Source organism: Lissotriton helveticus, chromosome 4_1 (assembly GCF_964261635.1).
Source record: "Lissotriton helveticus chromosome 4_1, aLisHel1.1, whole genome shotgun sequence".
NCBI lineage: Eukaryota > Metazoa > Chordata > Amphibia > Caudata > Salamandridae > Lissotriton > Lissotriton helveticus.
Genome location: NC_136063.1, coordinates 2,127,883,943 through 2,127,910,075, shown reverse-complemented (window position 1 = coordinate 2,127,910,075; position 26,133 = coordinate 2,127,883,943). Strand labels below are relative to the sequence as shown.

The 26,133-nt window shown below is 47.5% G+C and overlaps 1 protein-coding gene across 1 annotated transcript in view; it reads right to left on the bottom strand.

Annotated features, from left to right (window-relative positions):
* Positions 1-26,133, bottom strand: part of ATRX (ATRX chromatin remodeler) — a 1,815,989-nt gene that overhangs the window by 1,459,764 nt on the left and 330,092 nt on the right. The window contains exon 8 of the mRNA XM_078688830.1: positions 17,715-17,782. Coding sequence (XP_078544956.1) covers positions 17,715-17,782 — 68 coding nt within the window. The remainder of the gene's footprint in view (positions 1-17,714; positions 17,783-26,133) is intronic.

Sequence of the window (26,133 nt, the reverse complement as noted above, 5' to 3'; positions counted from 1 at the left end):
CCCACGTGGTGAGCTTACCAGGAAGGGCCTCCATTATCTATCCCTCAGCCCCTATGACCTACACGCTGTCCCGGCCCTACACCAGACTGATTGCCTCTGATCCTGACCCAGGGCGCTGCTCTTTCCTGAGCCCTTCTGGTTCGCTCCCTACCGTGGCTGGCCACGTTGCCCTTGCTGACTTGCTGCTCCCGTCGGCGCGTGGGACGCCTCACAGGTCCGACCTCCCATTGACACCTGCGGCCCCCCGTTCCAGAGTCCCCTCCTGGTTGGGGTCCGGCCTTCAGCTGCGTTGCCTGGCGGGCCCTGGGTTCTCTATGCCCACTCTAGCGACCACTGTGCCTGCACCTGTGGCCTGGTTGCCCCCACACTCCTCCTGCTGCTGCTCCTGAGCCCCGCTGTTTTGCCGCCTTATTTTCCTGCTGCTGCCCGGGCGCCCAGCCGTCGCTGAGCCGCCCGCCCGCACCAGACTTTCCCGCCGCTGCCTCCCTGCGGCCCCGCCCCCCGCCAGCCCATTCGCCGCCCCGCCGCTGACCCTCCTCCCGGCAGCCTACTTATGACGACCCCACGCACGCGCAGCGTTGACGCGCAGCGGGCGCGCCGAAAGCCCGTCCGCGCCTGTAACGCGCCCAGCGCCAGGACCCCTGGTCCCCGATGATGCCTGCCCACGCGACGGACCTACGACGCCGCCACCCTCATCGCACTCAAACCCGACCGAACAAGAGCCTGCCACCCCGAGACGCACCCACGGACCCTTCACCTGTCAAGGCTGCAAGTTCACCTGCCTCCGGACCTGCACCACAGCTACCAAGCCGAGCACCCACAACAGCCACCTCAAGTGCATCCTGCTCAACACCCGCTCCATCCACAGACACGCCATCGAACTTTGGAACCTGCTCGACACAACCTCACCAGATGAACGCCTCCTCAGCACCCGACATCGCCATCGCCATCCCAGACGGATACAAGATCATCCGGCGAGACCGCGTCAACCAGACCGGAGGAGGCATCGCCATCGTACACAAGAGCACCATCCGCATCACGACCGGCTCCAACGACACCTTCGCGCCGCCGCCGAGTATCTCCATTTCCAGATACACACCAACCCAAAGACGACCCTCAGAGGTACCCTCGTCTACAGACCCCCGGGACCACGTACAAAATTCAGCAAAGACATCACGGACTTCATCAGCCCGCACGCCCTCCGCTGACTACATCCTCCTAGTGGACCTCAACTTCCACCTGGAGAACAAGAAGGACCGCAACACCGCCGCCCTGCTGGACAACCTCGGACTCAAGCAACTGGTCAACACCCCCACCCACTACGCCGGCCACACGCTTGATCCAGTCTTCTCATCCAGCAAGCACATCACCTTCAGCCACTCCACCGGACTTCACTGGACCGACCACAGCTGCGTCCACTTCAGCTTCAGAAGAACCACGACTCACCACCACCCGCAACATGTTCCTCGCAGGAGCTGGAGCAAGATCACCGCCGAGCAGCTCACCACCTCCCTCAGCCAGATCCCACCCGCCAGCACAACAAACCCCAACGAAGCAGCACGCAACCTCACGCAGTGGCTGACCGCCTGCGCCGACGACCTCGCGCCACTAAAGAACCCGCCCAGCAGACCCAGAAGCAAGAAAGCCTCCTGGTTCACCGGCGAACTCAAGGACTCCAAGAAGAACTGCCGCACCCTCGAGAAAGCCTGGCTCCTCGACCAGACCATAGACAACATGACCGCCCTCAAAGACGCCACCCGCAAGCACCACCAGCTCATCCGCACCACCAAGAAGAAATCACTGAAGGAATGACTGGACAACAACGCCCACGACAGCAAGGAACTCTTCAGCATCGTCAAGGAGTTCTCGAATCCCAGCACCGGCAACAACGACATCACTCCTTCACAAGATCTCTGCGACTCTCTCGCCTCGTACTTCCACCGCAAGATCGCCGACATCCACAACAGCTTCGGCGCACCTTCCACGCACCCGACCGCCGAACCAACGCCCCCCACCGCCACCCTCCGCACCGGGGCCACGGTGACCACCGAAGACACAGCCCGCACGATGAACACCATCCACTCCAGATCTCCGACCGACCCCTGCCCCCACCACGTCTTCAACAATGCCGACTCTATCATCGCACCCCAACTCCGGGACGTCATCAACTCCTCCTTCAACACCGCCACCTTCCCGGAGAGCTGGAAGCATGCCGAGCTCAACGCCCTACTGAAGAAACCAACAGCGGACCCCCCTCGACCTCAAGAACTTCCGCCCCATCTCGCTCCTCCCTTTTCCTGCCAAAGTCATCGAGAAGACCGTCAACAGACAGCTTGCAGCCTTCCTCGAGACGAACGAATCCCTCGACCCCTCGCAGTCCGGTTTCCGAACCAACCACAGCACCGAGACCGCCCTCATCGCAGCCACCGACGACATCCGAGCCCTGCTCGACAACGGGGAAACAGCGGCCCTCATCCTCCTGGACCTCTCTGCCACGTTCGACACCGTCTGCCACCGCACCCTAGTTCAACGCCTCAGCAACATCGGTATCCAAGAAAAGGCACTGGAGTGGATCATCTCGATCCTCGCCGGAAGAACACAAAGAGTCCGCCTCCCCCCGTTCCGATCCGAAGCCACCGAAGTCATCTGCGGCGTACCGCAAGGATCATCACTCAGCCCAACCCTCTTCAACGTCTACATGAGCCCTCTCGCAGCCATCAGATGCCAACACAACCTCAACATCATCTCCTACGCCGACGACACCCAGCTGATCCTCTCCCTCACCAACGACCCAGCCACCGCCAGAACGTGCCTACACGAAGGGATGAAAGACGTCGCCGAGTGGATGAAGAACAGCCGCCTGAAACTGAACTCAGACAAGACGGAAGTCCTCATCCTGGGACCATCGCCCTCATCCTGGGACCATCGCCCTCCGCCTGGGACGACTACTGGTGGCCTCCCGCCCTGGGCACCGCTCCCAAACCAACAGACCACGCACGCAACCTGGGCTTCATCCTGGACTCTTCCCTCTCGATGACCAGACAAGTCAACGCCGTCTCCTCATCGTGCTTCAACACCCTGCGTATGCTCCGAAAGATCTTCCGCTGGATCCCGACCGAAACCAGGAAGACGGTCACCCAGGCACTCGTCACCAGCCCACTGGACTACGGGAACACCCTCTACGCGGGAACCACAGCCAAACTACAGAAAAGACTCGAGCGCATACAGAACGCCTCCGCCCGACTCATCTTGGACATCCCCAGACGCAGACACATCTCAGGCCACCTGAGGGACCTGCACTGGCTCCCCGTCAGCAAAAGGATCACGTTCAGGCTCCTTACCCAGGCACACAAGTCTCTCCACGACCTGAACCCCAAGTACCTAAACGACCGCCTGACCTTCTACACGCCCACCCGCCAGCTACGTTCTACAAACCTCGCCCTCGCCGACGTACCACGCATCCGAAGAGCCACCGCCGGAGGAAGATCCTTCTCCTACCTGGCAGCCAAAACATCCACCTCAGGCTGACACAGGACCATCTCGCCTTCAGGAAACAACTCAAGACCTGGCTGTTCAAGCAGTAGCGGACACACCCCCCCCTCCCCCCCACCTGGTGCGGCCTACCCCCGGCTGTCGGTTCTGGCAGCGGAGACCACACGCGGGGCTCTCCTGGGGCATCCCATGCCTGTTGATCTTCCCTTGCAGCTGCTGACATTGTGTGCCACATTATCCTGGGGGGGGGGCAGTGACTCCTGCTGTGAGCCTTTCGACCCTTTGCTGCTCCGGCCCCCGGCTGCTTGCCCTCTTGGTGTTGCCTTGGGCCTTGCCTCTTTGGTGGACGCTGCTCTCGTCTCCTGAAACCTGGTGTGCTTACTCTGGTCCTACTGTCTGAGGGGCCCTGTGTGGAGGCTGCTGGACGGTGTGGAGGGTGAGGTGGCTGGGCACACCGTGGACCCCCCTCCTTCCTCTCTCACCTTCCTCCCTGCAGGTGCCAGACTGCAATTCCCACACTACTACTTCCCCTTGCACGTGGTCAGCCATGGACCGGGACAAGGTGCCCAAGAAGCCCGCTACTCGCTACTGCAGACGCTGGAGCCACGGGTGGACTTGCGGGCAAGCACCTTCCTGCAGCATCCGACCTCTTCCATCCTTCAGGCGATACACATGTCCCAGTCCTTGGTTGAGGGGAAGATCGCGGAGGTCCGTGTGGACATGACCCTAATCAGGCAGGATCTCCGCAATGCCACTGCCCGGATTACAGAGGCCGAATCCAGAGTAGAGGCCGTGGAAGACTACGTCCGCCAGCTCAAACTCCAGGTGACCCAACTACAGTCCCACACGCAGGAGCTCCACTGTCAGGCTGAGGATGCTGAAAACCGAGCCCGCCGCAACAGCCTTCGCCTTGTTGGTTTTTCAGAAGGCGTGGAGCAGGGCCGAGCGTCGGATTTCGCGAAGCGCTGGGTACGCTCATGGATGCCAGAGGACTCCATCTCTCCCTGCTCCTCGCTGCATCCCGGCGCACCTCCCCGGCCAATCATCCTGCGCATCCTTAACTTCAAAGACAGGGATGCAATCCTGATGGAGTCCCGAAAACAACAGCCTCTCAAATATGACAACTTGACTATCAGGGTCTTCCCCGACTATACCCGCGAGGTACAATCCCAACGTCGCTCCTATGGTGAGGTCAAGCAAAAGCTGCGTTCACTGAACATCCAATATCGGCTCCTCTTCCCGGCTCGGCTGCGAGTGATTTTCCAGGACAAATCCTTCTCTTTCGATACAGCCGAAGAGGCATGGACTTGGGCCACGGAGGAACGGCCGATTAGGCTGGCTACTCCGGACTTACCACCATCCACTGGCGGGGTGGGTCTTCGCCGAGAAGTGCCGTCCCTCCGGCCGCGTCGCCGGCGCTCCGGGAGACGCAGGGGCCAGCGGCACACTCGCCGGTGGCTTCCCAGCAGGGGCACGCGGTGGGGCCATCCGTGAAGAACACTCCTCAAGGACGACGCGCCGGCTCTGGACCGCCCTGCTTCTGGAGGTGCCTCACCTGATCCGTCCTTGCTGGACCTCCCAGACACAGATCTTTCTCGCAGCCCGATGCTTCTGCCAGGCCCGGCTTGAACTGTGTGGCGCTGGTGACTCTGCTTGCCCTGGCTGCCCCTGGATGTTTTCACTTGCTGTCCTATTCCATGACTCTTTGATCAATGTTGCCTACAGATATGATGATGAGCAGTGTGTGTGGAATCTCAAGTCATTTGCCCAAATGGTTGAGAAGAACAAAAGTTACTTACCTGTAATCTGTGGTTCTCCAGTATTGGTATCGTTCATAGATTCACATGACTAAATCATTCCCAGTCAGAGTGGGAGTCCCAAGGTACATAAAAAAGCAATAATTATTCACATAATAACCATAGCATAGGTAACATAAATCCAGGAAGTAAAGTAGCCAGAAAGTAAAAGGAAATAAAGTTCACATTTATGACTTGTCCAAGTCATTATATACAGTCCAAACTGCAGCCAATCAAAATGTTCTCCTCAGAAGCTCAGGCTATCAGATTTTCTCACACTAGAGTTATCCAAGTGAAAAGAGCATAAACGAGCCTCTGTGGGGAGGTGGGTGGGTTGCAAGTGAATCTATGAAAGGTATCACTACTGAGAACCACAGGTTACAGGTAAGTACCTTTTGTTCTTCTCCAGTATTTTGTATGAACACAATGCAAAATAGTCCTGTAACTTGTACTGGTTTTGGTTACAGATTTAAGAAAGCAGTTTGCAACACATTTCAGGTATAGTACATTCAATTGAATGGGCTTTTTACGTAAAATGCAGTTAATTACTTTTCAGATTACTTTTGCTAACACAGGACTGGATCCTAGATTCAGCCCTGGGACATTTCCTGAAAACAGGTGAGTAAATGCATTTTGGTTAAAGGTATGATTTTTTTAAACATTTTTTTTATTAGTTTTCATATTGCAAAGACAATCTGGAGCATAAACATGCCTCACATCTCAGTACCCCACTCTCAAAAACAGAAGCAAGTGTTACAAAGTCACAAATATGCATTATTACTATTATTACAACATCGGAGACCCAACTTCTGTTTTGCCATCCCAATGCATCAGTCCTCCTCTGGGTCTGAGTCACTGTCTTCACGGTCCGATGGAGGATCATAAATCTCCTCTCTGAATGCATTCCATGCTCCCCATATTTTTCCCCACTTTTTAGGGCAACCTCTGTTACTGTATATCGCCCTCTCAGCTATCATGGCTGCGTCCATATCTTTACTCCACGCTGCTAGGGTCGGTACCTCCACACCACCCCATTTTTGCCCTATATTTCTCTTGGCCACCATCATGCCCAATGCGACCCAACTTTGCCCTAAGTGTGTGAGGTCGTTAGGTTCCCATATGTTTAACATAAAGGTATGATTTTTAAAGAATATTATTGCATTTTAAAAGTTGACACTTAGAAACGTTTTCACATAGAATCACCCATGTTAGCTTATGGGAGGAAATTCACTTAGCAGGCAAGTTAGGTTATCGATACATTTTCGTACTCAGTGCTGGATCCTGGATTCAGCACTGGGACATTTCCTGAAAACAGTTTAGAAAATGCGTTTCGGTTATTTCGGCTGATTTTTAAGAAATATTTGTAGTTTTCAAAAGTCGACGCTTGTAAACTGTTTGGGAGAAAAAGTGTCAATGTTATCCTGTGAGGAAAAATTAGTTATCGGTTTCGAGGTAAGTAATCTGTCTTTTGAGTTAGGGTTCTGGAGTTAGACCGGGTGCAGGGAGCTGTTTTGAGGCCGGGTGCCCTGTTGATTTCAATGGAGATTCTCTGGGACAAAGAAACACTGCCGGCTCGGGGACGAGGTTCTTCCTGGAGCGACCAACACTTCAAAGGGTAAGTAGGGATGTAGAGGGTTGGTTAGGCACCGATGGGTTGGGCACACAAGGCCGTGGGGCGTCAGGTGCAGGGGTGCCTTGGGACGTCGGATTTTCTCACCCGCTCTGGTCGCGGTGGGGGTGGGGGTCGTCTGGATTGAGGCTGCAGGCGTCGTCTGGAGGATTGAGGCAGGTCAGGGGTCGCCGGATCTCGGGTCAGGATCGCCGGGGGTACCTCGTTGTGGTGTTTGTTCAATCAAACACGGCGGGTGCAGTGTGAATGTTTCGTGGTTTCTGGCTGGCACCAGAAGCTGCAGTTTAAACACATCCGGTGTTCACAGGAGAAACAGCTTGGAGAGTGAATGCAGGCAGGTCCTCCGGGGTTTTTGAGGTTGCTGGCTGCGCCGGGGTTTCGCAGGCGCAGGTTCGAGGGGAGACAGGCCTGTAGGGCTGGGGCAAATTCAGTGGGAGTCGTCCTCTTGTTAGCTCTGCACGGCTTCTCGTCCTTTTCTTGTGTTTGCTGGATCTGAGGAAGGAAAGTTTAGGGTGCTCCTAAATACTACGTTTAGGGGAGTCACAGGTAGGTAAAGGGCAGGGACCAATGGGTCCCTTCCCTGGGGTGGGTACACCTCCTATTCTGCCACTCTCCAGTGGGAGGGGGCAGGAGCCTGTCCCTGTTTGGCTGGGTCTCCCCATCCTCAAGATGGCGGGGTCTTGAGGTTGTGCTTCACCTCGCCTACCTTAGGGATGGAGTTGGCAGAGGTGGGCACACCTCTCTTCCTCACTTTCTTTTTCCCGCTGGGTCTCCCGCCCAAAGTGGGTGTAGAACCAGTGCAGAACAGTGTAGAACAAGTGGTCTGGAGAGGCTCACAAAGGCGGTATGCCTTTGAAGCTTCTCCTTCGTGAACCCTGCCCATCCTGGGGGAGGAGGCTTGGCACCTTGACCCAGGATCCAGGGTTCCAGAAACACGTCTGGCGGTGGCAGCCTAGGCAGCCAAACAGTCAGGTCACTAGGAGTTGGTAGAGTTTCAGGGGCATCTCTAAGATGTCCTCTGTTGTGCATCTTACATTAAATCCCACACAGGCATCAGTGTGGGTGTAATATGCTGAGAAGTTTGATACCAAACTTCCCTGTCTTCAGTGCAGCCATTATGGTGCTGTGGAGTTCGTAATGACAAACTCCCAGCACCATATATTCTTAATGGCAGCACTGTACTTACAGTATCCAGGAATGGACCTGGGTACTGTAGGGGTACAGGGATCAGGTTCCTGTACCCTCACCATTGGCATAGGGCACCCAACTAGAGGACGACTGATTTATGCCAGGTCAGCGTTTGGTGGGCATGGCACACAGGGATGAGGCATGTCGACTCTTTACTTCGTTTTGCACCAAGACCCGCAGCCTGCCAAGGCAGTGTGCGATTGTCAGGGTACAGGGCCTTTAAGGGTGGCACAATAAGTGCTGCAGCCCTTACAGGTCTTCCCTGGTCACAGTGCTCTGGGTACCTGTGGTACCATTTACCAGGGGCTGACCTGTGGCCAGAGATGCCAATTAGGTTAGCTTTTGGGGGAAGAACACAGGCCCTGGGAACCTGATTGGCAGGGACCCAGGGCACACCAAGGAAAGGTGCATCAGTAGTCTGGCAAAGAGTGGGTGGGTTACTGCAACAGAAACCCACTTTCCTAGACAAGGCTGTTCTGTTCCCGCTCGGACAACTGACAGGACTACCTGTGGACCAGCTCTCCCGGAATCAGGCTTGTCCTGTAAGGTGGACACAGTCAAGTACTTGGGCATCCAGAACACACATTGCAAGTACCAGTTCTATCACCAAACAGGGGATGAGTGCTCAATAATCTATGCCCCTCAATCCAATCCTTGAATACCTTAAAACTGTCTGATGGGGAAAATAGCGCTGATAAAAATGGTGATAATGCCAAGGTACTTATATGTATTGCAGGGTGCTATTGATGAGATACCTCAGGAGGTGTTCTGGGAGCTGGACTCGCTACTAGTGGAGCTACTCTGGAAAGGTAAAAGAGCAGAATAGGTCTCGGCACTCTTAAGAGTGAAGGAAAAGGGGGGTGGGGGGGGGGGGTATTATCCCAAACTTGGAACTATACAGATGCCCAAGGATACTGCGGCACAGATTAGCAAATTTTGCAGCTAAATATGGAAATGTATCGGAAAAATTTTGCGGCATTGTTGTGGCACTTTATTTTGAAATATGTCATGTATGAATGATCCATACTTTCTCTGCAAGAGAAGATGAAACTATGATGTATTTTCAACAAACACTAGAGGGAGATGTTGGCTTTTGGAATTAGCGGTACAAAAGGGGGTGGTGATGGACGGAGCATCTGAACCAATCAAACACTCACCCAGTCAACAGATCTGGGTTTAATCCATCACCGTTCTTTAGCCCACTCTGCCACCCCAGTTCAGACATGGCCATATGCAAATCAGTCTGACCCTGTGCCTCATGGGAACAGTCCAGCCCGAACTGAAAAAAGCCATGCCTTCCCTGGACCGAATTCAAGCTTCCTAGGACCGGTTTCTAGCATTACAGCAGTCCTGAGGCTTGCTTGAATCCAGTGGCAAAGTGGGCAAGGGACTCACGTCTGAGCATACCCTGCCAACTTATGGGGGCCAAAGCGGTACAAAAGGGGCATTGGTTGAAAGCAACGCCTCTTCTGGTGTAGTGAGGTTTCTTTCTCTGTTAAGAACACCAGACGCCCTCCGCCCTCAATTACACTACCCTCTCCGAAATGCCTAGGGTTTGCCCTAAAACGATATGTACTTTACTCTCTCACTACTGCATGGTGATACAGAAAAATGTATGAAAAAATTAACTGCATTTAAATCGCACCCACTCAAAATTGTACGCCGTGCATACCTCAATCCCGCTGGCTAATGCGATGGGATCGCAGCTTGATGTATTGCATCACTTGGAAAAGCTTTTAAGGGCTGTTGGAGAGGGTGGTGATGATGGAGAAACACTACAAAACATACCTTAGAGACGCAGAAGAGTCTCTGCCATGTTACAGAAATCTACCTCAATATTAACTCTGACATATCGTTAACAGCATTGCATGTCTCAATTTATGTTCCGATACAGGACCATAAGAGTCTCAAATAACAAAATACAAGCACAGAAATGCTTCTTATAAGAAAATGCAAATTACACAAATTTAGCACCTACCATTGTATTTTATTTTAAACAAAAGATTATTTCCAGTTTAAAACAAGCAAATGAAACCTACAAATCGTCGCAGAATAGCCTTCTCATTTAGGTACAGATACAAAATGTAGGTAATCACTTCAAAGCCACACAATCATAAAAAGTCTAATTTAGTCAGCTCTTTAACACACACAACACACACACATATATATATATATATATATACACATATACACACACACACACATATACATACACATAAACACACATACATATACATACATATATTCATACATATATAAATACACACATACACACAGATATACATACATACACGCATATACATACATACACATACATATTCACTGAAAAAACGATAGGTTTCAGGCACGTTATAGTTAGGAATTAGCATTAAAAAAAACTTAGAAATTCACTGAAAGAACCATAGGTTTCACACGTTCTAGTTAGCTGGGCATTTCACTCATACAAAACCTTTGATATTCCCCTGTTATAGTTCGTTCAGCCAACTATAACTTGCGCGCCCGCAATGCACTGCTGATGATGTCACCTATTACATCACTCATGACATGGTCAGTGACATCACTGATGACATCATCCAGTGAATGTGTGTCTGAAAAATAAATTATTTTTTATATATGTATATCTAAAGGTTGATGGAAGAATAAATGGGTAAATAAGTATCTAAATGGATTTTTTTTGTAAAATTGATTGTATAACTGACTTATTAAGTATATTTTAGTGAATACATGTATTAGCGAGTAATGTTTAAATATGTAAATATCTGTATCAGTGTCTCACTGTGTATAAGTGGCTGCATGGGTTGGTGAGTAGCTACACGAGTGTCTATATAGGTTATTAGTTGGTTTTCTGAGTATCAGAATGAGTGTGTATGGTTTGGTGGGGGTATTAATTAGCGCACAGATGCATGAATGACTGACTCACTGTTTGTATGGGTTTTGAAGACAGAATGTGTGCAGGACTATATGGGTGGATGAGTGTGTTAGTGAGTGAATGACTGTCTTAATAGTATCTTTATGAGTAACTACATATATTTTAAACTAGTATATGTGAGTATTGATGTATATAAGTGAGTATATGTGAGAGTGAGAGATTGGGAGAGTTCCTTTATAAATAATGGTGTTTCTATAAAAGACTGTTTAAGAGAGTAGGTATGTGTACGTTTCTGTAGAAGTAAGTGTAGTGGTGTGTGTATAGCTTTATATGCAAGTAAATGGATGTTTGATAGTTTATTTCCATGTGTGAGTATGTGTGTGAGTAACTATGGATGAGTATCAGTGTGTAACAGGATGAATAGGTGTATGAGTACATATGATGAGTGAGTACATGTATGAGTGACTATATAGAACTGTTGGTGAATGAGGATGTGTATGTAGATGTTGGAATTACCTAATAGGTTGTTGTAACTGGTATTGGTATCTCCATTTTAAAAAACAATTATAGTTTCTATTTTTGAATGTGTGTATCAAAGGTTATATTAGGGTGAGAGGAGGTCTGCCACTCTTTCACAAGGATGATGTCATGAGTGATGTCATTTGAGATGTCATAAGTGATGTCATGAGTGATGTCACTGACCATGTCATGAGTGATGTAATATGTGGCGTCATCAGCAGTGCATTGCGGGCGCGCGAGTTATAGTTAGCTGAACTAACTATAACGGGGGAATTTCAAAGGTTTTGTATGAGTGAAATGTCCAGCTAACTATAACATGTCTGAAACCTATGATTTTTTCAGTGAATTTCTAAGGTTTTTAAATAACAATTCCCAACTATAAGATACATAAAACCTAAGTTTTTTTCAGTATATATATATATATATATATATATATATATATATATATATATATATATATATATATATATATATATATATATATATATATATATATATATATATATATATATATATATATATATATATATATATATATATATATATATATATATATATATATATATATATATATATATATATATATATATATATATATATATATATATATATATATATATATATATATATATATATATATATATATATATATATATATATATATATATATATATATATATATATATATATATATATATATATATATATATATATATATATATATATATATATATATATATATATATATATATATATATATATATATATATATATATATATATATATATATATATATATATATATATATATATATATATATATATATATATATATATCCCGTCCCGACGTTGTCCGGGTATGAAATGCTGCCGGCCAGTAGTATATTGTTTTGTGGGATTTCGTTTTGATAGTATTTCTTATCTGTGACAGGCCTGTGAAACGCTCCGATTCACAGTGCATTGCTGATGCACTTAAGAGTGCGCGTTCAGTAGTGTGTGAACTCAAGTTTCCCTACTTTATTTTTCCTTGCAATATTATATAGCGCGAATGTCGGTGCTGGCTATCAATGAGAGAGACCTGTGCATTTTTCAAAATAGTGGTGAAAAAATATGAGTATGTTGCTGGAGATGTGGGCTGCCGTGCCACCAATGTACTTACCAGGGGAGGGTAAACACCCATTGTTCCGCAACTTTCTTTCCGCATACCATCACTCTGCATACTTTCATTACGAAAGTACCATGACTCCGCAATACCATTATAACGCATGGCATTACATTTTATATGCTTTTACCACGCATACATTTACAACGAAATTCGGTGTAAATGCATGAATGGTAAAAGCATGTTTTTTTAATGTTTGGATAAGGTAAGTATGGGTATAGGGGTATATGTTTTGGGGTACTGAGGTATATGTTTTGGGGTGTTTGGGTATTTTAAGGGTTCAGATATAGTTTTGGGTTATGGGGTACAGGGGTAGTTTTAGGGTTTAGGGCTAGGTTTGGGTTTTGGGGTACAGGGGTATTTTAAGGGTTCAGGGCTAGGTTTGGGTTTTGGGGTACAGGGGTATTTTTAGGGTTCAGGGCTAGGTTTGGGGGTACAGTGGTATTTTTAGGGTTCAGGGGTAGGTTTGGGTTTTGGGGTACAGCGGTATTTTAAGGGTTCAGGGCTAGGTTTGGGTTTTGAGGTACAGGGGTATTTATAGGGTTCAGCGCTAGGTTTGGGTTTTGGGGTACAGGGGTATTTTTAGGGATTGGTTTGGGTTTTAGGGTACAGGGTATATTTATAGGGTTAAGATGGGTTAGTGTTTAAGGGTGTTGGGATATTTTAGGGAGTACGGGTGGGTTATGATTATGGGGTGCAGGGGTATTTAAAGGGAGCAGGGTGGGATTCGCACACGATATGAGACATGGCATGAAGGGCGGAACGTACCACACCCCCCCAGCGTTTGTCACGCCCCCAGCACACGCCCACAGCACAATGCAGACACGCCCACAAGGGACTACTTTGCTGGCACGGTTCTTTTACCTTTTAAATGTATATGGTGGGCGTCTGCGTAGCCTATGTCCTTCTGCTGCAACTGCCCTTTCCAACGCTGTATTGGGTGTTGTGATTGGTGCTGTGGTTCCTGAGATTACCCGCCTCAAAGGTTTGGGCTCTCTCTTTATTATATTAGTCTAGATATTATTAGTTTCTAAATGCTTCTTCAGCTGTCTGTTAATTTCGTTTTGTAAATTTTTAGCAATGAAAGAATCTTGAAATTGGTCTGTAATTGGATAGTACATTAGGATGAAGAGTAGATTTCTTTAAGATTGGCCATTTGAGATGAACGAGTATTATACCATAACCAGCTTCAGAGAATATACCTCAGAGTACTATGGCTGTACATCTCAGTTGAGACCAATTCAATTTAGAATTTAGAACGTGCTGTTCACCAGTTGCAGGAGTAGTACAACTGGGAGCAGTCCCTGCTGGATGGCACACATTATGGTCACCGGCTTGGGGCACTGTTGATGCTGAGGGATTTCATCTCCAGACTTCCCACATCTGGTTCGTTTGATGGGTAGGCTCTGGGAATGGGAAATGCAACTATTTTTTTTTTTTCCCCGATGGTGGTAAGTATTTATTTGTTGATTAATTAAAATCATTACAAACAAGAATAGATAAAAGCAACCTACATAAACAAACATATACTATGCACAAAGTTATAATCATATTAAAATGATCATCTAAAATTACATTAATACAGTCAATTCCATAATAATGTTTAAACGTTTACACACTAATTAAAATACAGGTATTAACTTGATTACGATATATTAGCAGCAATCACTGTTATAGCAGCATTTAACTTAAAGTGACAGTGTTAGCAGCAGGAAATACTAGTATAATACATTTTTTGCTGTTTTCCATTTGCTAGCTATAGTAAAGTGCAATGTGCATAACTATAGTAAATTATACTAATAGACCCTTCAACTGGCATACATTTTGATTTAAACAATTCCTAAAATAAAAGTTTCTTTTTTTACTTTGTATCACGATGAACAGTTATTTACTTGTTCTTTGTCTTTGAGTTTCTTCTCAACAATAATAATGAACTTAATCAAGTAGTAAGTAAGTTTTATAATGGCCCCACTCAAACAGGTAATAATTGCTTGCCTGCATGTTCTAATTCCTAGTTCATTAAAAATTGGTTTTAGGATCAACTTCCGAGCCTCTGCCAATGCTGGACATAAGGTTACGATGTGTGTTAGTGTTTCCTCCCTTTGACTACAAAACTTGCAAATGCTCGATGCCCATTGATTTTCCCATTTTGGTATACCATCCTTTGTCGGATATCTTCCCAGCCTTAAATACATAAATTTATTCTTAAGCCTAGGTTTTAAATGATAAGACAAGTATGATTGAGGTGACAGCCTACAGAAAGAGTTAGCAACTGTCCAGAAATGACTTTTTTTTCTTAGTTCCTCCTTGTCCGCTATAGTCGTTAATAATGTGGCCATTTGATTAATTTCTTTTTTTAAAACTGTCCTGCTCCTCAATTCATCAGCCAAATTAGATCAGTCAAAATTACTTATGCATTCATTAAAATACAGCTGCCAATTTTTTGAATATTCCCCTTCTGAGATTTCAAGCCACCATAACTTTGCCAGTGAGCCTTCCTCTGAACGGGCTAATGTTAAAAGAGACTTCAAGAATGTAGATTGACGTGCCAGAGATTGTTTTTTCAAACCACATTCCAGTCTTATGTTTGCTCGACTAATATATTTGGGGATTTTAAAAACAGTTTTATATATTCTAATCTCTATATCGTCGAGCACTTTAGCGTCTTTGCCCCTAAAGATGAATGAGCAATATTCCAAAGATGGCATTAATTTTGCTCGCATCACCTTTATCAGATGGTCCTAATTGGGGCATAATAGTTTGTCTCTTAATTTTCTAAAAGCAAATGCAAGTGAGCAACCCCTAGCTTCAAGACTGTTAAAATGCTGTCTAAAAATCAAACCATCGTCAAACGTGATTCCAAGGTATTTGTATAATTTCACATTTTCAATTATCATACCGTTAATATTCCACTCTTTAATCCTAGGCTTCCCTTTTCCCATAGTCATTATCTTTGTCTTTTTTATATTAATTGTCAGACCGTTTTGTGTAACATAACCATTAAAAGTGTTAATTAACCTTTTTAAAACTATTTCTGTTTGGCTCATTAAAATCGTATCATCTGCATATTGCATATATTTGATTTCCTGGCCGTGAATAAAAGGCGAATGCGAATTTATATTTTTAAAATGGGCTGGTAAATCAGCCATAAAAAGATTAAAAAGGCAAGGAGCCAAAACACACCCCTGTTTTAGTCCCATATTTGTAGCTAAACGTTGGGTCATGTGTTTACCATCGCCTATTTTGATTTGCACCCAAGTGTTGGAGTATAGCAGTATAATCATTTTTAATAGAGACTCTGAAATACCCCAATTCTGTAGCTTCCACCAAAGACTATTTCGTGGTACAGAATCGAAAGCGGCTTTTAAATCAATAAAACAAACATATAATCTTTGCTTCCTACTTTAGGCTCTCTCACCTAATAACGTTAATAAGATCAAATTCGTATGGGTTGATTCGCCCCTTCTAAACCCTGTTTGAAATTTAGGAATCAGCTCCTCCTGTGAGGCCCGAGTCTCTAACCCTTCCAGCAAGCAACTAGCAAAAATGTTTGCCTCTACGTCAGTGAGTGTAATTAAACGGTAATTAGCCGGATTATCCTGCAGGCCACATTTGTAAATCGGCTGTATAATACTACCGTGCCAGGATAATGGAAGAACTAGTACCATATGTCCTGGAGCTGGACGCATGCCTAGTGCGTCCCTTCGAGCAAACAACACGACTAATGATGGTCGATAGGTGGCAGGGTGGGGGTGCATAAGGCTGTCTGACCCTTACCCAGCAGGAAGATTTATCACCCTGCAGGAAGCAACAGACTTTCGAAGTGGGAGCCAGCCAGTTTCTTTGATACACCAAAATTGCTGCTCCAGCGCTCCAACTCTGACCAATGTTCCCTGGGGCTCCCAAACCCATACACACACTGGTGACGTTGATATTAATGGCAGGAAGGCGTCAACTTATAACACACATATGCCGTGCACTGCCCGCAGGACCTGCAACTGAAGCAATTCCGCATAAAAGAAACATGGCTGCTTGTAAGTGATGAGCTCATCTCCCACAAACACTGGTACAAAGTACATTCAGGGGTCCGTAAGGTTAAAACAGATACAATACAATATAGTCCATATGACCTCTCTCCCCATAGCGACTGCACTCCATATACCCTTGGGATTAGCACTGTTGTCACTGTGGGGCCACGGTGGTGGATTTCCTGCATGTGGTATGGCCCTGCATAATTATGGTCTACTACTGGCTCGAGATATTGTCTCAGCTTAAAAGCACCACACAAGATTGACAAATGAGTGGTGGGACTACTCCCGGACAACCAGATAAAGAAATTAAGTAGGCAATTCGCAATACTAGGGCCCACGGTGGCAAATAGGAGCATAGCAAATCACTGGATGAGGGCACATTCCAGACAAGGGAGGCCTGAGAGAAAGGACTGCTCAAGAGGGCTGGGGCAGAGGATGGCCATATGAGCTGGACTAGTAGGCATGAGAAAGCGATACCATGCTTGCTTGGAACACAATGACGCAGGCACTACTGGAGCCTCCGGAGGGTGTTCAGCCTGAAACTGGCTGATGAAAGTATACAGAGTGGTAGTGCTATTGCGTATACCTGTAGGTTTAAGCTCAGCTGACTACCCGCACCGAGGAATTGTAACGGGCGAACAGTGAATTGAACCAAGGGCATTCCAATGTGACCCACTAATTAAATGGAAGCGAGGGAATGGTGAAGGGGAGGATAAATGTTTAATAGAGTGTTTTTGTCTAGGTAATTTTGATTGGTTTGTTGGTAGATTATGCTGTTTCATTACTGGAAGCACAATGACGCAATCTGATGCAGCACTACTGATAGAGGTGAGGATTGTTTGAATCGGTTCGTATTGGATTTTCTTCTCTACCCGTATGCCTTGGCAATTCAACAACCTGTGGTACAGAAAATTCAAATGTTTACGACCATCAATAAAGATTATTGAACGCAAAAGACAAAGAGCAACAAAGATGGAAGCAGGAAAGCAGTGAATTTAAGTAAACACATTGTATTAGTACATACATACCTGCATTGTTCATCCATGCCATCGGCATCACGATTGATATCATCACTCATATAAAACTTGTAACAGGCCTTCAAATAAAATAACAGAGGATAATCTACATTAAAATTAAACTTTGTTTAAATTTCCACCCAACTATTCCTACCCTCAACATGAGTTTCAAATCTAAACCTACTATACATCCATGAGTACACTGGTATTGGACCGGAATGCCACTTTCCCCATCTCCAGATGGAAACAGACCCTCATAAATCACATATCCACTCCTATCAGCACAATGCAATACACTTAAGCTTGATGATCCTTTATTACTTTAGTTCATGTGTTTGCCACAAAGTGATTATGGAACAATTGAAATAACCAGCTTCACTTAAGCTGGGAAACAGAGGGGGTTTACCAAACAGAGTGATTATCTGAACTGTGTCCTACCTGATTTGCCAACACCATTTTTCAGAAATTAAAAATGTAGACATCAGCAGGTGTGAACTACTAACTGGCCACTGACCAACATTTACAACACTCTTTAAATAGTCAATTATTTACAATGTAACAAAGCGGAAAAGATGAAAGATACAAAATAGTCAGTAACGTTACCTTACTGACATTCCACTGCTTGAAAAACAAATCTAAACTTTCAAGGATGGATTTTATTTTCAGTCTGCCTTTTGCAACGGCTTTAGCTATCTCGCCAGTTTATTGTTTTTCTAGAAATTCATACATAACATTACATACATAAATAGAGGGTCTTTTGTTTAGAGGGCATCATCAATTGTTTCATCACTCATTTTGCTTCTGTCCAACACAGCTTACAGCATATGGAAATGGGTAAGCCCACATTATCCACTGGCTCGATTTACTTTTGTGACTAAAGAAACCCTGGGCACACTGTTCACATCCCCCTACAAATAGTTTATCTTCAATGACAAAGCAGGTTCAAAGTGTGCTTTTCCAGATTTCATTTACTTATTTTTTTTATATTCACTTTAAATACTGGCTTTTTATTTTGCCTGCACGCCGGGTGGCCAGCTAGATCGGACCTTTTGAGACGGTTTTAGCTGACTTGTAAAATGAATATGCTACTTACCAGTATGCATCTGTTCTTGGCATGTAGGGCTGCTAACATTCATATCTATTGCATAGATCGCCGCCTAGTGTTGGGTCCGGATGATTGCACATTGTTGTCCTGGAAGAGTCTTCGAAGTATCACGAGATAGGTGGCTCCTCCCCTGGACTACAGTGCGCATGGGCATCCTCTCCATCCCCAGATTGTTTTTAGCCATTGCGGCAGAGATGGAGTGAAATAGTGTAAAGGATGTCCATGCTAATGATGAATGCAAGAGAGTATCTGCAGCCGCTACGGGCACCGGGGAGGAGGGCGGGCGATATGAATGTTAGCAGCCCTACATGCCAAGAACAGATGCATACTGGTAAGTAGCATATTCAGTTCGAGGCATGTGGGCTGCTAAATTCATATTGATTGCATAGATCGCCGCCTAGTGTTGGGTCCGGATGATTGCACATTGTTGTCCTGGAAGAGTCTTCGAAGTATCACGAGATAGGTGGCTCCTCCCCTGGACTACAGTGCGCATGGGCATCGACTCCATCCCCAGATTGTTTTTAGCCATTGTGGCAAAGATGGAGTGCGATAGTAGAAATGATGTCCATGCTAGTGATGAAATGCAAGAAGTAATCTGCAGCTGCTACAGGCGCCGGGGAGGAGGGTGGGCGATATGAATGTTAGCAGCCCTACATGCCAAGAACAGATGCATGCTGGTAAGTAGCATATTCAGTTCGAGGCATGTGGGCTGCTAAATTCATATCTATTGCATAGAATACATAGCAGTCCCCTCATTAGCGGCGGCCGCCCGTGCCAGCTGCAGAAGTCTGAAAAAGAGTTTTGAGAACAGCCTGTCCTACAGCTGCCTGCTGTTTGGAGTGCACATCTACACAGTAATGTTTGGTAAATGTATGTGGTGTAGCCCACGTGGCTGCTCTACAAATGTCTTCCAAAGGAATATTACCTAGGAATGCCATGGAGGCCCCGAACTTGCGCGTGGAGTGCGCCCTGGGGGGGACCGTTAAAGTGCGTTTAGCCTTCAGATAACAAATCTGAATACATTTAACGATCCACCTGGCTATTCCAGCTTTGGAAATAGGGTTGCCTTTGTGCGGTGCTGAGAAGGCAACGAAAAGTTGCTGTGTCTTTCTAAAGTGTTGTGTTCTGTCAATGTAGTACATCAATGCCCTTTTAACGTCCAGCGTGTGGAGCATTCTTTCCGCTACTGTTTCTGGGTTTGGAAAGAATGCGGGCAGTTCAATCGTCTGATTGACATGAAACTGTGACACCACCTTTGGAAGGAACTTGGGGTTAGTGCGGAGCACTACCCTGTTTGAATGGACTTGAATAAATGGCTCTTGTATTGTGAGCGTTTGTAGCTCACTAACACGTCTTAGAGACGTGATAGCAATGAGGAAAGCCACTTTCCATGTCAAGAACTGAACCTCTCACGAATGTAGAGGCTCAAAAGGCGGGCCCATAACCTAGTGAGGACCACGTTGAGATTCCATACTGGAGCGGGTGGGGTCCTGGGAGGAATGACCCGCTTCAGCCCTTCTAGAAAAGCTTTAATGGCAGGCACTCTGAAAACAGAGAGATGCTGCCTGTTTTGAAGATAAGCCGCTATGGCGGATAAGTGTATCCTAATGGAAGCGTACGCTAGATTGCATTTGTAAAGATGCAACAAATAGCAGATGATGTTAGGAATGGATGCATCTAGCGGGTGTATTTTATGTGCTGTACAATAAATGACAAACCGCTTCCATTTTGCCGCATAGCAAGCTCTTGTAGTGGGCTTACGTGCCTCCCTGATGATGTACATGCATTCTGGAGGCAGGTTAAGGTAGCCAAACTCTAAGACCTCAGGAGCCAGATCGCCAGATTGAGCTGGTGCGGATCTGGATGCTGAATGTCGCCATGGTTCTGCGTCAAAAGTCTGGGTGTGAGGTGCAGCCTTTGATGCGGTACCACGGAGAGTTCTAGAAACGTGGTGTACCATGGTTGGCGTGCCCACGTTGGAGCAACCAGGATGAGTGTCATCGAGTGTTGCTTTAGCTTTCTTGCCACCAGCGGTATTAGAGGTGCTGGGGGAAAAGCGTACGCAAATCTGCCTGACCAGTTCATCCATATCGCATTGCCCTGCGATTGTGGGTGAGGGAACCTGGCGGCAAAGCTTTGGCATTTTGCGTTTTCCCTTGTGGCAAACAGGTCTATCTCTGGATGACCCCATTGCTGGAAGTACGGGCGGAGTACTGATGGATGTATCTCCCACTCGTGCATTTGATGGCTGTACCTGCTGAGCAGATCCGCCATCTGATTGTCCTTGCCCGGGAGGTGTTCCGCCATGAGGAAAATGTTCCTCTGAATGGCCCACTTCCACATGCTCTGAGCCAGATGAGACAGCTGTGGAGAGTGCGTACCCCCCTGCTTCTGGATATAGTACATGGCAGTCATGTTGTCCGTCCGGATCAACACTACTTTGTTGCACTGTTGTACCTTGAAGGACTTGAGTGCCATGAAGATTGCCATCAATTCCAGATAGTTGATGTGCATCTTCTTTTGCTGTGTCGTCCATAGTCCCTGCACCGTGTAGTGGAGCACATGAGCTCCCCATCCCTGGAGAGAAGCGTCCGTCGTCATGATGATCTGCGGCACAGGCTCTTGGAACGGTTGGCCCTTGCAAAGGTTGTGTGGATTCCACCAATGCAGAGAGCTGTATGCCCGACCGGTCACCAACACTAGGTCTTTCAATTGTCCTTGAGCCTGTGTCCACTGATGCGCCAAGCATTCTTGGAGCAGACGCATATGCAACCGTGCGTGCGGGACTATGAAGATGCAGGAGGCCATCATGCCTATCAACTGCATAAACACTCTCGCTGGGAGTGAGTGTTGCGGTCTGAACCTTTGGATGAGCGACTGGATGTTGTCGATCCTCACCTGGTTCGGCTGAGCTGTAGCAGTCAAAGTATTTATTGTCGCACCTAGATACTGCCGCACATGGGCTGGCTGAAGGTGCGACTTTGGATAGTTCAGTGAGAACCCCAGACTGTGAAGGAGGTGAATCGTGTGGGACATGTCTGCGGCGCACTGCTGTTCCGACTTTGCTTGAACGAGCCAGTCGTCTAGGTAAGGGTAGACATGTATGTTTTGTCTCCTGAGGTGCGCCGCCACAGTCGCCAGACACTTTGTGAACACCCTGGGGGCAGTGATCACTCCGAAGGGTAGGACCTTGAACTGGTAATGCCTGTTTTGTATGGTGAACCTGAGGTATTTTCTGTGGGATGGGTGAAGTGGTATGTGAAAGTAAGCATCCTTGAGGTCCAAGGTTGCGAGGAAGTCTCCCTGGTTTAACAATGGAAGAACCTGTTGCAGTGTTAACATGTGGAAATGTTCTGAGAGTATGTACAGGTTGAGGGGGCGTAGGTCCAGAATGGGTCTGAGCGAGCCGTCCTTCTTTGGGATTAAGAAGTACAGGGAATAAACCCCTGTGCCTTCTTCCTCCACCGGCACGAGCTCTATTGCGCCTTTTTGCAGCATTACAAGAACCTCGTGCTGCAATAAGTGCAAGTGCTCTGCTGACATAGGTCGTTGTCTTGGGGGTATGTTGGGTGGAGTGGACGTTAACTCCAAACAATAGCCGAACTGGATAAGTTTCCTCACCCACCTGTCTGTGGTGATGGACGTCCAGACTGGCAGGAACTGCTGGAGTCTCCCCCCGACAGGTGTTGGATGGTCGGGGGGCAGGGACAGAGAGTCACTGATTGTTGGCAGCAGAGGAACGGGAACTATTGTTGCCTCTGCCGCTGTTGCCTCTGTAACCACCTCTATTCTGTTTCGGGTACGAGGCTTGGGCGCCTCCTCTGCCGAAATGTGACTGCTGTGCCAAGTGTCCTCTGGTAGTACCCCGCGCACTTGAGCGACGAAAAGTGTTTCCTCTGAATTGCTGAGACTGGAGCGCCCCCATGGACTTAGCCGTCTCAGTATCTTTTTTGATCTTCTCGAGGGTGGTGTCAACCTCCGGCCCAAACAGTATGTCCGGATTGACGGGCTGGTTGAGGATAGTTGTCTGTATTTCTGGCTTGAACCCTGAGATGCGGAGCCATGCCTGACGCCTTAACATAACACTTGTGTTGACTGCTCTCGCTGCTGTATCTGCCACGTCTAGCGCACATTTAATTGCAGCGTTAGAAATGAGCTTGCCCTCTTGTATCAGCAACTCAGCTCCTTCTTTAAACTGGTCTGGAAGGTGTTGTAAGAGCCGCTCTAAGGTGTCATAGTGTGCCCTATCATACCTGGCTAATAGGGCTTGTGTGTTAGATATGCGCCATATGTTGGCCGCCTGCGCAGCCACCCTCTTGCCCCCTGCCTCCAGCACTTTTGACTCTTTGTCCGGGGGAGGAGCTTCACCCGTCGTCTGCGAATTCGCCCTTTTGCGGGCATTTGAGACCACCAAAGAGTCTAGAGGCAACTGGCCACGTATATAAGTAGGGTCCCCAGGTGCCGGCCTGTACTTTTTTTCAATGCGTGGGTTCACAACCCTCGCTCTGGTGGGTTCCTTAAAAATGTCCGTGGCATGCTTGAGAACTCCCTTAAGCATTGGAAGTGTTTTCACAGTTTTCTGATGCTGAGAAAGTATCGAACAAAAAGTCAACTTCCACAGGGTCGGCATGGTTTGCAGCCGCCCTTTCAATTAAAGCATTAAACGCCGCAGAGTCTTCAGTTGGAGAAGTTTTCACCCCATACATCTGTGGGTCACCGACCCCCTGCTGGTCCCCCTGATCACCAGAGTTTCCCCATGAGTCCTGCTGCGCATCAGGGTCAGTATTGTCTGGGAAGTTATACCCCTGATCTTGTTCATCCTCATCTCCATGTGAGCAAGCGGGTGAAGGGGTAGGACTTCGCCTAGGCTGTTGTGGAATGTGTTCAACAAGTTCTGGCGTGTCTGGTGCAGGCTTTTTCTTCTTTAGAGGTATTACATATGATTCCACAGGCTGGGATGTAATTTTCCTCTTGTAGAGCGTTAATCTACCCGTGTCGGCGTCGATAAAATGCTCCCCTTGTTCGTCAGACAAAGGTGGTCGACCAAAGCCTCCGCTAAGCTGAGTCTGCCTCAATGGCTCCGAGTCCTCGGGCACCGTACGAGGTGCAAAAGCCTTCGGCGCCACCTTTGGTGGTAGCGTATAGAGGATCGGCATGGAAGGCTTCTTCAGTGGAACACTGGTCCTCGGTACCGAAGGTGTGGTCGGCTCCGACGCCTTGTCTCTTAACCGTTTCAGGGAGTCCGAGACTTGCTTGGTAAAAGAAGCGGACGGCTTCGTCGATCCGACCGACGACCTCTGTCCACCCGCAGGGGAAGAGCAGAGCGTCGATGATTTTTCCTAAGGTGGCGGAGGCGCGGACGCACCTTCGACAGCTGCGCTCTGCTTGACCGTCCCGGCCTTAGTCGTCGACGTCGCAGACTTTGGAGCATCAGATTTATCCAACTGCGTCGAGGCTCCAGACTTTGGCTCGGTGCCCCTCGATGACTTCGCTTCGACTGTACGTTTGCCTGTCGGTGCGGCAGTGTTGGTTGAAGGTGTATCGACCGTCTTCTTCGACTTCGACTCGAGCCCCTTAGTCGACACTGGCTCGACGACCTTCTTCGAGCCGGCCTCCTTGGCCCCTTTCTGTGCCTTAGCCTGTTCGACAGCCTTCTTCGGCTTCGAGGGCTCCGAAGACGATGGTTTCGATGTAGACCCCGACGTCTTCGATGTCGATGGTTTGTCGGCCATCTCTGTTGTTTTTGATTCCGATGGTTTCGGTTTTGATTTGCATAGTGGAGGCTCCGCTGGTATGTCTGTAGCCGGGCCAGGAGGCGGGGCCGAGGACTGAGGAGTAGGGTCGTGGGTAAGGCCGTGTGGCGATCCCGTGACCTGAGCCTTAGTAATTGTACGTACGGGGCATACCTCTTCCTCCGAGCTATCTTCCACGGCCCCATAAACTTCTTCGTCGTCCCCTACCTCCTCGACGTATTCGTCTAGGTCCAGGTCCTCAACGGGTACTCCGTAGTCGGCCTCGACCTCCGCCGATGTAGGTGAGATCTGCAGTTGAAGCTCTTGCTCGTCTGCTTCGGGGTCGCCAAAGATGTCTGCCGGTGCCGATCGCTGGGCCTCAAGGCGCACCACGCGCCTAATCTTGAGCGTCTTCTTCGACCTGAATCTTGAGCAGGCCATACAGTTGGCCTCGTTGTGGTCCGGCGACAGGCACTTGTTGCATACCGGATGCACGTCGATGTGTGGGTACTTCGATCCACACACGGGGCAGTACTTGAACGGGCTCCGTTCCATCGTAGCGTCGTCGGGAACTTGCTGCGTCGACAGGGCCTCGATGACCGAAGAGTCACCCAACTCCTCAGATATCCGACTCGAAGAGTTGGAGTACACACGAGACCGAACGCGAACAATACCGACGAAGTAAAGAAGGCCTTTTGGCCTTAAAGAAATTGTATTATCGATTCCGAACAGGAGACATCGAAATCACAATCACATCCGAACCCAATGGCGAAAAAAAACAATCTGGGGATGGAGTCGATGCCCATGCGCTCTGTAGTCCAAGGGAGGAGCCACCTATCTCGTGATACTTCGAAGACTCTTCCAGGACAACAATGTGCAATCATCCGGACCCAACACTAGGCGGCGATCTATGCAATAGATATGAATTTAGCAGCCCACATGCCTCGAACCTACTGTTTTCCAAAACATTTTAACACAATATATATACACCCAGAGGAACTTTTGGTGAGCGGCCTTCATCCTCTAATCAGTTAAAATGTCTGACATTTTGAATCCACCCACCAAACCATACAGCATGAAGCAATGGCTCAGCTACTTTATGTATTGGCTCGCTTCACTCCGTGATACAAAAGTCTGTACATTCTTCATATCCACCTTTCTCGTCAGTTGCAAAGCTGGATCAAAGTGAGCTTTTTAATACTTTTTTTATATTAACTTTAAATACCACCTACTTTGCCTGCACCCTTTTTAAACAAGCCTTTGCAATGCAATAGGTCTCGCAGTTATTAGACTTTGAGCTATTGGCATTGTAAATGGCAATGCCTTTTATTTATGTGTTGCTTTTGAAAACAAATAAAAGGCATTGTCATTTACAATGCCAATAGGTTATACTCTCGCAAATACGAGACCTATTGCATTGCAAATGCTTGTTTTTCTGGCGATCATCATACACAGAAGTATTGTCGAACCAGACCTAAAAGAGGAGAGCCGCACAACACACACAGAGCGTTAGTATTTCTGAGAAGCCAGCAAGGGCAAGGGGTTAATGTGTGTTAATCACTCGCTTTGTTTTACCCTGGTCGGTGTGAGGGAG